Source organism: Solenopsis invicta, chromosome 16, assembly GCF_016802725.1.
Source record: "Solenopsis invicta isolate M01_SB chromosome 16, UNIL_Sinv_3.0, whole genome shotgun sequence".
Classification (NCBI taxonomy): domain Eukaryota; kingdom Metazoa; phylum Arthropoda; class Insecta; order Hymenoptera; family Formicidae; genus Solenopsis; species Solenopsis invicta.
This window is the reverse complement of record NC_052679.1, coordinates 11,205,278-11,221,044: the sequence shown is the minus strand read 5'-3', so window position 1 is coordinate 11,221,044 and position 15,767 is coordinate 11,205,278. Positions and strand designations below refer to the sequence as shown.

Genomic DNA, 15,767 nt, shown 5'->3' with positions numbered 1-15,767 from the left:
ATGAGAAAGTATGAGTAATTAAAGGTTAAAGGTGAACCTTGAAAAAGTTTAGAAGTGCTCAAAAGTAAAAATGCCTTATAACAATTGTCACTTATTATGTATTGTCATATTAATATTACTAAAAAACGGCGGGCTACTAAATGAATAACTTCATAAACAATTGTTAGAATACGTCATCTAATAACGGAGATAATAGGGGTAACCATATTGTCGACAGTAGCCATAATACCCTCTTCTCCTCTATACTTTTTCTACAAAATTAAAGTAGTTGTATTTGTATTTTCTTTGAAAAACATTCCTATTCTAAACCAACTGGTAGTATCTTCAATTTTTATACAAAATTCACGTGGTACTATCTCTGTATTGTTATTGAAAAATCTTCGTATTTTAAAAATTCAAGTGATAGCATCTTTAATTCTCATTGAAAAATTTTATTCTAACCCAAGTAGTATTTCCTTAAATATTGTGTAATTTAATTTAACCTAAATGCATTTTTCCAAAAAATCTTTTAAACAATCATAGTACTATTTTTGTATTTCCATTGAAAAATCTTTCAATTTTAACCCAAGTGGTTGTATTTTATTTTAATAAGTTTCAATGGAATATATAACATTTAATTTAAAAGATTAAAGAGGAAACGGTACAAAATGAGAAAATTTTTTATTGAAATAAAAAATTTTTGATGTACAAAAACATGGCGCTGCTAGATAGGAAAAACAATGAGAAGAATTGAATAATTTCTGTACAAAACCTAATTGCTACTATCTCTGTATTGTCATTGAAAATCTTCCAAACCAAGTGGAATTTAATTGAAAATAAATAATATATTAAAATTTTGTAATCTAATTTAACCTCAATAATTTATATTTTAACAGAATTTTTATTTTTTTAAATAAAATTCAAGTGGTATCTTAAGTTTAACTTACAATAAGAATTACTTAAATGTTATTATATAATAAGAAACTAAAACTTATTTCGCAAATTTTTTTTATAACGCATATCTTAAGTGTTACATTTATTGCGTTCTTTCTTACGTCTTTTCTGCTTTTTCTATTTAGCAGCGCCATGTTTTTGTACATCGAAAATTTTTTATTTCAATAAAATTTTCTCATTTTGTACCGTTTCCTCTTTAATCTTTTAAATTAAATGTTATATTTTATTGAAACTTATTAAAATTAAGTACAACCACTTGGGTTAAAATTGAAAGATTTTTCAATGGAAATACAAAAATAGTACTTTGATTGTTTAAAAGATTTTTTGAAAAAATGCATTTAGGTTGAATTAAATTACACAATATTTAAGGAAATACTACTTGGGTTAGAATAAAATTTTTCAATGAGAATTAAAGATGCTATCACTTGAATTTCTAAAATACGAAGATTTTTCAATAACAATACAGAGATAGTACCACGTGGGTTTTGTATAAAAATTGAAGATACTACCAGTTGGTTTAGAATAGGAATGTTTTTCAAAGAAAATACAAATACGACTACTTTAATTTTGCAGAAAAAGTATATTCTTTTTATAATAAGCGCACTTTAAAAGATTTCACACATTTTTTTTTTATAAATGTATATCATTTTTATTAGATTACACAATTTCAAAATAAATTGCGCGCAACTCACATAGGCGCTTTTTTTTACCTTTTTTTTGAAAAGGTAATTTATTTGTACTGATATCACGCGTTTTGTAGTGTTATATATATATATATATATATATATATATATATATATATATATATATATATATACGTTTAAATTATGTATCTGACCTTGTTTTGGAATTATGAGTATTATGCATACGAGCATCCACCGTATCGTTTTTATATAATTCACATGACATGTACTCTTCCATAGCTTTCATGAAAAACGGATTGTTTAAAGTTGACAATTGTTATATTATATTTTTTTCAATATCGGCATCGTGTTCTTGTGATATTTTATTATCTATTTGCAGCGCAATGTCTGTCTCCTCCACTGACGGACTATTTAAATATTTCTGATCATAATTTATTTTGTAGCTCAATGTTCAATGCAATCCTTATGTCTGCAATAAATTATAATAAAATATATAAATTTACAATAAAAAAGAATAAAACAAAGCTAGTCAGAGACTCTTACCAAGATTATTGTTAATGATTGACAAATAAAGATCAGGTTAAAAAACCTGTCACGACGGATATGATGATGATGACAAGAAGTACTACACCACATACACCACAAGTACACCACAAGTCGCATACGGCTGACTGATGTATGCCAGCGCTACTCGTGTCGAAAATATGAAAGGGAGAATTCCTGAGGGCGACGACGTTTCTTAAATGAAATGTAGAATATTTAGACTTTGCGTCGCGATATCTCCGCTCGTAGGACACGGAGAGAAAAAATAAAAACACTTTTATTATACAAGTCGGGGCCATGCTATCGTTTGAGACTTCTCAAAACTTGATCGGTTTAGCCGTTATTGAGATCTGATAATCTCGCGTGCTTGGAACTCGCTGACTCGCGTAAAAGAGGGTCGGTCTGCGACTTTCATAAAAAAAAAAATTTTCTACATAGGCGCGAGTCGCGACCGCGCCTCTAGATAGCGAATGTATCGAAATTATTGTTGTTGCTTTTCCGCGATGCCGATTGGTTCTTCTGCTGCGCTAACTTCGTGAGCGGCTGTTATCGCAGAGATCGTGTATTTTGACTTTGTGTATTGAGGGGTTAATAGTGTCACATTAAATTTGTATAAAATTATGTAACATCAGAAGTTTTATAATGCACGCGTAGCGCGCGTTTGTCTTGTCTAGTAAACATAAAAAATTGTTTTTTAGTGTGTGAACATATTCACTAAACACGCGCATGCTACATAAAAATTCCTATACAGCATTATTTGCTATAATTTGTATGTACATGATATTATTTTTATTATCTATTTTGAATTTGTTAATTTTGACTATAAATTTATATTCAGCAACTTAAAAAAGTTTAAATGAATATAATTGAAATCTAATTGGTAAATGATCAATAATCTAATTTGCAACTCTTCCGCAATTTACTTCATATTTAATCATTAATATCTTATTAACCATAGCCGACACCAAAAATTTCTTTTGAGGACTGAAAGTCATAACAACATACATACTTACAATTTAACCTTTCACGTTTGACTCCAACAAAAGTTTCGGCTAAATTTTCTCTATGTTATTTTAATATTTGACTTCTATCATCACAGTTATAAGTTTCCTCTATGTGAATGTGCTGCTCGAAACGCGTCAGTTCATTTTCGTCAATTTATTTTCTCAAAAATTATGCTCTTATACCTCAAAATGAATACTTTTTTTTAAACATGTACTATAACACTGATTTTTTTTCTTAAAATGCTGGACCCTACTTTGAAGAGTAAAGTTGAACGTCGCACCTATCGAAAACTTAATATATCAAGTATTATTTATTATGTTTAAGAAAAATAAATTATACCAATGAAAACTTCATACTGTCTACTACTTTAAACAAAATTTAAATATTTGAAATATTTCTTTTTTTATATTTGAAAAAAAACCTTAAAAAGAACTCATGCATTTTTATGATATAAAAAAAGTGGTGGGATTATTCATGTGTAAGATATACAGTGCGTCGATAATTTACAATAATATTTATAAATGTGATGTAAAATAAGAATGACTTACAAAATATGTTTATGAAGTTTATTAAGGAATAAGAACGATAAATATACAAAGTAATAATAATAATGCAATATTGAAAAGATTAATATGTGCAAACATCAGTAGAGTGCAGATACACATTGCACTCTCAATATAAGGGCAAATGCTGCTTCCTAATCACGCAGCGTTTTTACTACGACATAAATCTTGCTCACTAAAAATGTCGTATATCCTAAACAGATAAGGTATACACGATATCAAACTAAACAAAGAATACAAAAGCTGTGCACTTGTATCTTGCTTGTATTCTATCCTTTACTATCTCTCTACATTTACGTATCATGAAATAATCATTATGCGGCGCCTTTTACATTTCTTACAGTAATCATTTTGCAGGTCGTAATACACGATTGCGCTACTTAATAATAATAATAATAATAATAGTAATAATAATAATGACAACGACAATTGATAACGATAATGATAATAATAATAATAGAACTAAAGAAGCGGTTTTCACGGCTGAAGATTGTGGCACGCAGACTACAGTCCATTGTGCCTCCCTCTAGTCGCCCACCGCCTACGGGAGTATTTTATTTATTAAATAAATAATTTTATTTAATAAATAAAATACTCCCGTAGGCGGTGGGCGACTAGAGGGGGCGACCTTAATTTTCTCCAAAAGAGACTCAGATCTCTCATTGGCAATCCGCTTAAAGAATGGAAATTATAATACAATACTAATATAGCATATAGGGCAGGCACATAACAGAGTGGTTGTGAGTTAGCTATCTTTACTCCCTTTTATCTAACTTTTGCGATATAAATCCCAGTGCGGCGTAAATACCAACTTTACTTTATACTCTAAAATTTCTTTTAAATATTAAAAATCTAAAAAGATATGATTTTTTAAGTAAAAAAATCATCTTTTACGTTTTTTTTGGTTCAATAATTTTTGGCTATGTTTGATTTAAAATTTAACTTAACATGAAATTTATTTTTATTTTATATTGTTTGAAGAAAGTTCAATAATTTTTTTTTTACTTAAAACAATAATTTGTGCCTGACAATTGTTCAAAGTCAGTTGGGGTCATATTGACCACTTATGACCGTTATGATACTTTACTAAAGTGTAACCATTAAGAATTAATTTTGATTGCAGTCAAACTTTTTTATCATGTCACACATCATAATTATAATATGACAAAATACGTAAAAATAGTCCTTCTTACAACTTTAATTGTTCTAAAAATTGTGACGTGTTGAAGCAATCTGGACAGCAGATTTGTATTAAATAAACTGTAGGAAATGACTAGTTTTATTCTGGAGTTTTTTTATGTCACTGTATTATTGAATAATAAAACTATATTTTTAATAAAAATAAATTTTTTTTGTGGAAATTACAAAATTCTTTATGTAAAGAGTTATGTCTATTTAACGGTAAATAATTTTATTCCAATTTTTAATATTTTGAAAATGAAGATATTATGAAAAAAATGTTTTTTTTTTACAGGAAAAGATATCACACAAACCAGACAGGCGTTTCTTCCCTTATCAGAATACGAGCAAGAATGGAGACGTAATACAATTGATTACAAAATGAGATTTTGTGGTCATTGTAATACTACGACCGACATAAAGGAGGCAAACTTCTTTGGAAAGTAAGTAAATTTATTAACAGTGATATACCTATATACTAAATACTAAATTTCTTTGTAGATAAATTTTAATGAAATTTTGATAAAATTTCAATGATATTTAGTTTAATTTTACATTTAATTTGCTTTAATTTCAAAAATTTATTAATTTTAATAGAGGAAAAAAGCGGATGGTGGAATATTATTTGGTTTTCTTAAAATAACTCATTGTCAATAGATATTACATATAACGCGATATAATTCTTATGTAAAAAAATAAAATTTAGAGTTCTACATTTAACCCTTAAACACACCGATCCTGTAAAATACGGAAACACATTTTTGGGTCTGGGAGACTTTTTCAACTTTGAGAAGCTATAATTTTGATTACAATCAATATTTTTCTACGATTTTTTTTTTTAAATAAAAGTTCAAAATCTCAGGAGTGTGACTGCATAATCGGCATTGCCGACAAATAATTTATTGTGAAGTTATAAAAGCAAAACCATTAAGCAAAAATGAGAAATTGGTCAAAAATCCACTTTTCCTTCAAAAAATCATATCTTTGCAACAACAAACGTTTAAGGACTTTTAAATACGGCGTTTTAAAGCTAAAGAGTCACACTTTCAAAATAAAATTTGGCAAAGTCATTTCTTTTAAAAAGTATAATTATGTAACATGGAGATTATGAGTATTTTTGGGCATCTAAAAATCAGCTTAAAAAAAAAAATCATATCTTTGCAACAAAAAACTTTAAAGAACTTTACAATACGGCGTTTTAAAGCTAAAGATTCATACTTTCAAAAAAAAATTATATTATTGTCATTTCTATTAAAAAATGTACTTATGTAACAAGGCGAATATGAGGAATTTTTGATTAAATCATGTCTAAAATTGAAAATTGATGTGTTTCATGATATATTTTGGAAAAACTTTTCTACAAAATTTTATAGTATTCCAACTTTAGACAGAGTATATGCGAGTATCTGCAAATCGACCTGTTCAAACGTATTTTGTCCAGTTTTTTAATGTAAAATACTCACAAAAAAAGTTTCACTTACACACTACATGGGTCGCATTGACCCTAACAAAACTTTGCTGCCGTACCGTTCGAATTCAAGTTGACCAAAAAAGTTGATCAACTATATCAATTGAAAGAGGAGATTTCAAACTTTTTTTACGTCTTGGTCCGAACCTCCTATTTCATTCCGTCTTCACATAGCAAGCGTTTAAAACTTCATATGGGGTCTCTCAGACCCACTTATGTGTTTAAGTGTTAATCATCCTATATGTAAATAGAAGTTTATTAGGTGTATAAAACAAACGTAATTTCCAATTTACTGAAGAGGGAAAAAAGAATGCGTTTGTATGTTAGAAGGAAGGTAGTGACATACTATCATCTATGTCATTCTATGTTATAAAAGTGTCTTTTAATGTTATAAAAAAAATTTTATTTATAAAAAAACACAAATTAATCAAGGTTTTATAGACACGAATTATACAAGGTTTCATAAACAAATAGATTTTATAAACATTTTATGAAATATTTTTTACTTGCAAAAAAATGATTTTTTAACATAATTTTTATGGCTTAAAAAATAACACAGTCTAACAAAAAAAATTGCGGTGAGGAAAACTAGTATTTTTTAGTAAACTCGAAGTTGCTGAATCCAAATCCACTAGCAAAAAATGTCCATCACGTCAGGATTTTGAGAAAAATTGGGTAATATGCCAAAACAGAGTTTTTGATATATTTATGGGTTTTTTGTTGTCAAACTAAATTTTATTTCTCAATTTTGCCAACGGCACTTTAAAGTGCTATTCTTTACCTTTAAAATGCTTTTTTTTACTGTACGATTTCTGTCACCAAGTTACAGACGTTTTTTGAAATTGAAAATGACGAAGTTAAAATTGACAGATTGATATTAGATAGATTTGTATGAAAATGGGTATCCTAGGGCTTTCGGGTTCGCTAATACCGAATCTGAAAATCCCACAATTTCGAAATTCAAAATGGCGGACCGAAATTAAAAGTGACTTGAATCGGATGAAACTCAGTACTGAGGGAATTTTGTGGTCCCTTATTAAAATTTTATTATATTTAATAAACTGTCAAGTTTTTTGAAATTTTATCAAAATTTTATTAAAATTTTTCTATCATGGTTTTGACTACTGAAATTTATTAAATAATTAAGATTCATCTAAATTATTTTTAACATTGACTTTTTTTTTAAGCAATGGTCAATATATAGTTGCTGGATCAGATGATGGTTCCTTTTTTATTTGGGATCGTAATACTACCAATATCGTACGAGTGTTACGAGGGGATGAAAGAATCGTCAATTGCTTACAGCCACATCCATCCATGTGCTTGTTAGCTACTAGCGGTATTGATCCAGTAATCAGATTATGGAGTCCATGGCCAGAGGTAAATCATTTTTATTTTTATTTATTTAAGGGAACCTTGTGTAAACAGCCGTTTTTTCTTGAATTTTTTAAAAAAATATGGCAAAATATATAGAAGAATGACAAAGTATACGATAATATTTAATATTTAAACTAATTAAATTTTTTTTTCTTTTTTTTTTTAAAACTTGAGCATGGCGGCACAGCAGCTGTCTGAAGTTTGCTCCTCGAATTTGCGTCGGAAAACGCCGAGGTTACAAAATTAATCTGAAACAAAAATTTACATAACAGCATATATTTACATAATTAAAAAAATTCATAAAATTGCAAAAACGGCGACATAAACAAGAAAAAGCACTTTAAACAATTGTTAATAATTATTGTTTAAAGCAAAATATTAATGAACGGATAGGTATATGCTGGGGCCAAGATAGTTAAAAAATAAGCATGTAAAATTTGAAGATGATCGGTCAAGTAGTTTTTGAGTTACATTTCCCGGCGTGCAAAATTTAGCGTTTTGAGAAAAACACGTTTAAAGTTTTTGTGAAGAAAAAATCGTGAAAAATTGTAATTTATTTAAACTTACTTCGATTTTTGCTTAATCAGCAATTCCAGGGCCATACAGCTCTTCCTTAAAGGCCTGGAATTCAACTATTTTTTCTGTTTTACGAGCAGTACGGGCTTCTTTTGAACTGAGGTTGCGGCGCTCCTGCCGTTCTACTCTGTGTTTGTGATAGGCGTCCGCGAATAACTTTGCTTGCTGACCAATTTGGATATTCATATCTTGCATTATTTGCAGTAAAAATGAAAACTCATCATTAAAAATGCCAGCAGCTAAGTGAGCAGCTATTTGAATTATTTTTGTGTCACAATTAAAATGCTTTGGCGCCAAACGGTCGCATTGAAGCTACTCTCATTGGTATTCTGAGTATGACTGTAATAATATTTTCCCTTTCCCCACTCCTTGCCAAACTTCTTTTAAAGATATACAATAGAAAGGAACTGAAAAACCAATGCTTGTATACCTACACGCTCCCCTTTCTTTGAATTAACACAAAAGGAAGTTTCTTATAACTTTCTAATGTTTTTTTTCATATTTTTGAGATAATTTCCTAACAATTTCTGCAAAAAAAAAACGTAAAAAAAATCGATTTTACACGAGGTTTCCTCCTTAAGAGCACTGTACCAGTCAATGAACAAATGAAAACAACTTAATATAATATCAGTTTTAAATAAAATATTAATATTTTAATTAAATTAATTGAAATTAGATCTAAAAAATGTCAGTAAATTTGCAATTTATTATATATTATTGAAATTCTAATTATTTTACACTTTTAAATAACATTAATGGTTATACCGATTGAAAGTGGATCTTAGTACTTAATAATAATTTTTTCAGTTAAAATATATTATACATTTTCCTCAAACTGTGTGCTATATATTTGTATACAGACTTTAAAATGCAGCTGTTAAGTTTTATGATCCTTCCCTGGATGGAATGTAGGGAGAATCGGGTTTAAATCCTTGCCGAGAATATTTTTTGCAACATATTTCTTTAATTTTTGGGATAAAAGTGAGTGAATGTAGAAATTCTCATTAAGCTTATTTTAAAGTCCGACAAATATATAGCGCGCATTTTAAGTGAACTTGTAAATGTATATAAATTTATCTAGAAAATTATTATTGAACACTAACAATAAGATACGCTTTCGACCAATATAGCCATTCTTGTTATTTAAATGTGTTAATACATTTTTTTCTGGTCATATTAGAATATCGTTATATTATATTAAATATTTAAATATTTTTTTACAATAATCATTTACTGATGATTGATCAGCATTAGTACAATAACCGTATCTTACTGTAATAAAATACGTTATTTCATTAAAAATAACTGTTATAAAATAATTTTTATTTATTTATTTTAAAAGATATAATGACTTATACAAAAGTCTTAAACTTTTAAAAACAAATAGTATTTGTTTTTTAATGGAATAACATATTTTATTACAGTTTTTTTTTAAGATTTACATGATAACTTACATGTAAATTATCTAATAAATTAAAAGTTTTTTAATTATTTTGTTTTTATTTTAATTTACCGACTGAATAGCGACTTATATACATACGATTTACGAAATGTTAATACATCAATACATATTACATTACTATATCAATATCATACGCACATATATAGATAAATTTTTGTATAAATTTTACATATTGAATTAAGTAATTAAGTCTAATTAAAAATAAAACTCTACATTATTTTCTCGTAATCTACATGTTTGAAGACTTTAATTTTGTAGGTAAATCTTGGATATATTCCAAAAGTTCTGTCAAAAATATCTCTTTTAATAATAAGGTTGGTAGCACTGTAACTGACTACGCTGTGTTCCGTAATATAAGTTGAATTTGTGATTATCGTTGGCTTGCAAAAATCAGCAGAGAGGTTAATTTAATTATTTGTATTTTAATTATTTATAAAATAATTGTAATCATGTATTATTGATTAAGATATTATTTACTGACAATAATTTTGATTTTAAAATAGGAATTAAAGAGCATAAGAACTTCCAAAGACTGAAAATTAACTGCAAAGTTTATTTGTAGGATAAATTTTTTGATATTATCAATATTGATATTATTTTTATATAATCTTACACTTATTTGATTTTGTATGAAATAAGTTTGAAATTTATTATATTAAGAATATACTATAATAATATTTAATAAAAGTCTAACATTTGTAAGCATCCCAGCTAAGCTACTGTAGCCTCTCCAACTATACTTAAACAGAATAAATTTTATCATGCACTATTAGTTCACACAAACGAATATAATCTAATTTACTTACAATTAATAATTTAAAATTAATCAGAATTTGTGATTTTTAGCTTCACGAAATTTTTGAAAATCTTTTGCTTAATTCCTATTTTAAAATAAAAATTATTGTTAGTAAATATTATTTTAATAATACATGATTAGAATTATTTTAATAAATAATATATCATTAAAATTATTTTATAAATAATTACAAAAAATTAAACTAACTCCTTTGATGGTTTCTGCAAGCTAACAAAATCACAAACTCAACTTTTATTACGGAACAGCGTAGTTAGAGTGTTACCAAACCCTTTATTATTAAAAGGGATATTTTCGATAGAACTTTTGGAATACATCCCTTGTAAAGCTTTTATATCAAACAAATATTGTTATGATTTGGCAACTTTGGACGTCATATTGCTCTAAGAAATAGTAAAAAAGATCTAAATTAAAAATTTTTTCATTCTTGGCATAAAATTTATCTTTGGATCAAAACAATATATATGAAAAATCAATGTAAAATAAAACATAAATGATTAATACAAATTGAATAAGAATGCTTTCTACGGTCGTAGCTAGGTTTTCATGCTTGTATTATCTATGTGATTTTATATATTATTATAAATGATTAATATAAAACTATGGCTATATCGAGTGATATTGATACGCGTGCTCGGACTTCGTCGTCCATTACGTTATATATATTTATTTTGCCTTATTTATTTAAGGGGTTAGGCCACAGTAGTGCACAAAGAAAACAGCCTATCTTTGACAAGAATTTATGGACATATGAAATTTAAGAGAGAAAATTCAAATAAATCACTTTATTGCTTATCTTTTATTGTTGAAATATTGATATTATTTTTTGTATAATAAAAAAAGGCGACGATACGTATCCACTTCAGGAGGCTATTTTGCTATTTCGACATCACACGGGCGGAAAGATTTTTTCCATAATTTTTGACCTAAAATAAAAATCAAAAGATATTTTAAATCTAGATATGTTTTTCTATGGAAGTACGAGGGTAAGTAAAAAATTATCCGGATTTTGCTAGAACACGTCTTTAAGTTTGTCATATTGCGTTCCGGGCAGGCAGGTTTTAAGTTAGCACTACTGGGGTTTTATAATCAAAGCTAGACCTTGATCGCGTCAATTTGTTTACCGTTACGAGCGTGTAAATATGGCTGCTTTGCTAGAAATTTGCACCAAGGAGAAACAGAAAGCTGTAATACGATTTCTTTAGTTGGAAGGAGTGAAAAGTGCTGAAATTCATTAGAGGCTTTTACCACAATATGCCAGTATCAACTCTTGACCTTGCTGAATCTTTTTGTCACTGGTGGAAGTTGACGGGCGTCCTGTCGAATTGTGTAATAATGTTGTGTAATAATGTTGGATTAAATAGGCTTATTGTTGCATGAATAAAATGCGCTTGTTATTAATAAACTTAATGTCTAACTAAAATTGTACGCTAACTAACTGAAGTATAACCTAAAAAAGTGAATATAATCTCTATCTTATAAGCTATTTGTATTGAGGTGATAAACAAATGCATTTTTTTGTTATTTTATCGGTAACGGACAGAGTTTTGCGACCGCGTCATTTTTTTTGCAACTCTGATGATAGCAACTCTGGCTACACCGTCTTTTTCTGATAGGAATGATAGGAATAAGATCGGAAGGATCTAGTGACATTGGTGTTAAAGGGCGTGAATTTCATATTGCTTCAATTTGTGTTAACAATATATAAAATTCTTCGTATGTTAGAATTGCGTTATCTGCTATTCGTCATAGATGACGTTTGGTAGACCTAATCTCGGTTTCCCAGAGTCCGCCGAAATGGCGAATAAGCTGGAATAAAATGCCACTTGATGCTGGTATCGTTTACTGTCGTCTGAATGAAACTATCCTTGTTTTTTAGAAATAATGCTAATTCTTTTAACTCTCTGTTTGCCCCAATGAAATTGGTTCCGTTATCGGAATATATACCGTAAACGGGTTTGCCCCGTCTGGCCGAAAAGCGTCTAGCTCCCGTGATGAATGCCTCCGATCGGACGTCAGATCGAACACTAATTTTAAATAAAGTTTATAGCGAAACAAACGAATAGGCACACGAAGGTCTTGTTTTACTACCTCTTCCCTTTCTATCCTTAATCATAAAAGGGCCGCCGTAGTCTACTCTTGTGTTATGGAAGGGCATGGTTTGGGACACGCCTGTCTTTGGTAATTCTTCTGTCAGGGTTTGCGCAAATATTGGATTGTTTTTAAAACATTTTATGCACTCATATACTATCTTTCTGGCCAAGTTTCTGCCTCCAATCGGCCAAAATTGCTCGCGTATTGAACTTAAAAGTAACTACGGTCCTGCATATAATAATTCTAAATGTTGACTTACTATATGAAAAGTAACCTTGTAAATTTATGTCTCACTGACAAAACTATGGGGTGCTTTTTATCCGAGTGAAATTCCAAGTTGTTTAACCTCCCACGTACCTCCCTCGTACACGGATGAAACCGTTCGGTCTACAAATACGTTGAGTGCTGCTAGTTTTTTTCTTGTGATGGAACCGTCATGCTAAAGTGTTTGCTTCTTTGTAGCTAAGGGTTTTTCTTGTGCTAAACGTGCTAAATTAGTTAATGAGCTCTTTAACTCTGTTGTTGACAAGCATGATGATTCAGCTCTAATTTTATTTTTGCAATTGTGTATGAAGCGTCTGCAATAATCGAATTAAACGCCTTATATTTGAGCCGATTTCAAATATAAATGATTTGATCGGTCGAGCTTGCTCATGTGTTGTAGTGACTCATATTCTTCAAGGAATGCTGTATTGTTCCTTGAGTGTTGGATTCCTTTGTAACTTGATTTCCAAATTATTAAATCTTTTTAATGCTTGATCGTATGATTTACCCACGGGGGTGACACTGCTAAAATTTACGCGTCTAGATTTTGTCTCATGAGAACATTAAGCCGCTTGATGGCGCATAAGTCGATCTGCATCCTTACAACGCTTACAACCGATTTGAAAGTTATTGTTTTACTAGAAAATGCAGGTTCAAAAAACACAATTTAATCTTATAAGACCGAATAAAGCTTTCTAACAGTTTTAATCGTTTTAATGTTTAGCAGGTCTATGCATCAGCCAAATCGGTCAAATCAAAGGATGCAGGTAGGAACTAGCGCCTCTTGCGAATTTTTTGATCGTAAGGAGACATTCGAGGGATGCGTAAAAGCATAGCGAAGTATAAGCAGTGTCACCCCCGTGGATTTACTAAGACGTTTGGCTCTTTTTTTAAGGGCGGAATGTCATGTAATCGGCCGAATAAAAAGCTGATATTTATAAATTTTTTGCGACACGAGACTTTTAATGAACTGTGCATAACTTTTTTCACATATTTCTTATAATTTGTAGATATAGAAAAAAAACTTTTAAACCAAATTAGTTTAAATATGGCGGCGTAATGACGCTCGCTCTTTAAGTCCTGGTTTTTGGGATCAAAACGGCGTACAATATAAAAAAATATTCGATTAATATAACTGTGCATATTTATTTTTCACTAAATTTTTCATTGAAAGTACCTATAAAACTTGAAAGAATAACTATCCAAAATATTTATATGATAAAAATAAAAATTTTTATGAGAAATTTTGACATTTTTTTCAAAATTACGTAGAATTTTTATTTTACTACTTTTTACTATATCGGATTTAGGTACTTCCGATTTTATTAAAAAGATAGATTTGTTCGATTTTTTATTTCAAGATGATATAAAAAATACTGCATTGTACGCTATTTGACCCCCTCGAAAATTGGAATTTGGAGAGCGAGCGTCATTACGTCGCCATAGTTGAACTAATTTGGTTTAAAAACATTTTTTTTACATCTACAAATTATAAGAAATATGTTAAAAAAGTTATTGACAGTTCATTAAAGTTTTGTGCCACAAAAAAAGGACTCCGCACAGACTTTATGGAAAATGGGTCCCGGTGGATTTGATTGAAACTTTGGAAATTTGTAGTTTACATGTTTCTAACAAAAAGCTTTCATTGCCCCAACTTGATTCATTGAGCTGTTTGGACCCTAGGGACAATAGAAAGTAGAAAATAGGCGACTGCGTGTAGAAAATCACCTGATAATGCCTCCCTCTTCTATCCTCTTCTCACTCTTCTTTTTTTCTTTCCTCCTTTCTCCGTGTGTGTGTGTGTGCGTGCTTGCGTTACAGTAGAGATGAAAACCCTACGGTTCGTCACTTCCACAGTATTTTATGACTCCAAACTCTCTTGTGTGCGTGTGAATGTGTGTGTGTGTGCATGCGTGTGTGTGTGCGTGCGCGCGCGCGCGCGCGCGTGTGTATGGGTACGTGGATAGGTGGATGTATATGTGTTTACCGTAAGTAAACCCGTCTTCATGCCTCAAGGAGACAGATGGGAGGTGGATGCCATCTTGCACAAAAAATACAGTATACTTTCAAGCCTCACAACTTGGAGAGTACTCAACGAAAATAAACTTTAAAACAAAATATTCAAAGACTCTCAAGATTTAACCCAAAATAAACAGCTAAAACAGGCTAGTGAGAGTCAGCGCGGGTATAAGAGCGCAAAACACAATCAGTGTTCAAATAGTTATTTATTCATAATGAATTATGAGTAACGAACGTTTCGGTTCTCTTTGGAGCCCTCTTCAGCGAAATTACAAAAAGAAAAAGTTATTTTAATCGTCATCTTCAACGCAATTACAAGTGAAAGCTATTCTAATCGTCATCAGTTCATTACCGGGAATTAAATGAGTCACCAACGGTTTGCCAAATTTGCCGTGGAAGCATTGCCCGTTGTCGTGTCAGTGAAATTGACAATTTTCTAAACAACCATCGTGTTCTTAGATAGCTGACATTACTATAATTAATGTTTTTTTTATTTTTTTGTAAATTTTTTAAAAAATATGTGACCCATTGGCACTGATGACGACTAGTGAAGCGTTGGATAACTTTGTCCATAAGAAGCGAAATTCGCTTGTCAAAGTATACGTTTGAGTTTTCTGTAATGCCGCGTGCTTACTATCTCATGCAATAACGTATACTGACCAAATCTTCATTCGAACATCCTACCATCGCCGAAGAAGTCAAATAAACGTGAGAGAGCAAACAATAATAGATACATAGATACGTAAATATGAACGGAGAAATCATTTGATACAAAACAAAATAAATTAGCGGACAACAATTAACAATGTCAGAATTATCAAATTAA

General features: G+C 29.7%; 1 protein-coding gene and 1 long non-coding RNA gene across 7 annotated transcripts in view; one reads left to right on the top strand and one right to left on the bottom strand.

The window, feature by feature from the left end:
- LOC105198377 (WD and tetratricopeptide repeats protein 1) overlaps positions 1 to 15,767 on the top strand; it is a 124,704-nt gene that overhangs the window by 88,972 nt on the left and 19,965 nt on the right. For 4 of the 6 annotated variants that reach the window (XM_039458691.1, XM_039458693.1, XM_039458688.1 and 1 more), the window contains 2 exons: positions 5,163 to 5,310; positions 7,523 to 7,715. In XM_039458691.1, coding sequence (XP_039314625.1) covers positions 5,163 to 5,310; positions 7,523 to 7,715 — 341 coding nt within the window. Of the gene's footprint in view, positions 1 to 5,162; positions 5,311 to 7,522; positions 7,716 to 8,368; positions 8,850 to 15,767 lie in introns of those variants that run through there. The other 2 variants (XM_039458690.1, XM_039458692.1) reach the window with 2 other exon arrangements.
- LOC120359761 lies at positions 7,789 to 8,422 on the bottom strand. Its single transcript, XR_005576550.1, has 2 exons — positions 8,280 to 8,422; positions 7,789 to 7,960 (listed from the first exon to the last, which is right to left on the bottom strand). It is a non-coding gene; the product is annotated as an uncharacterized LOC120359761 (long non-coding RNA).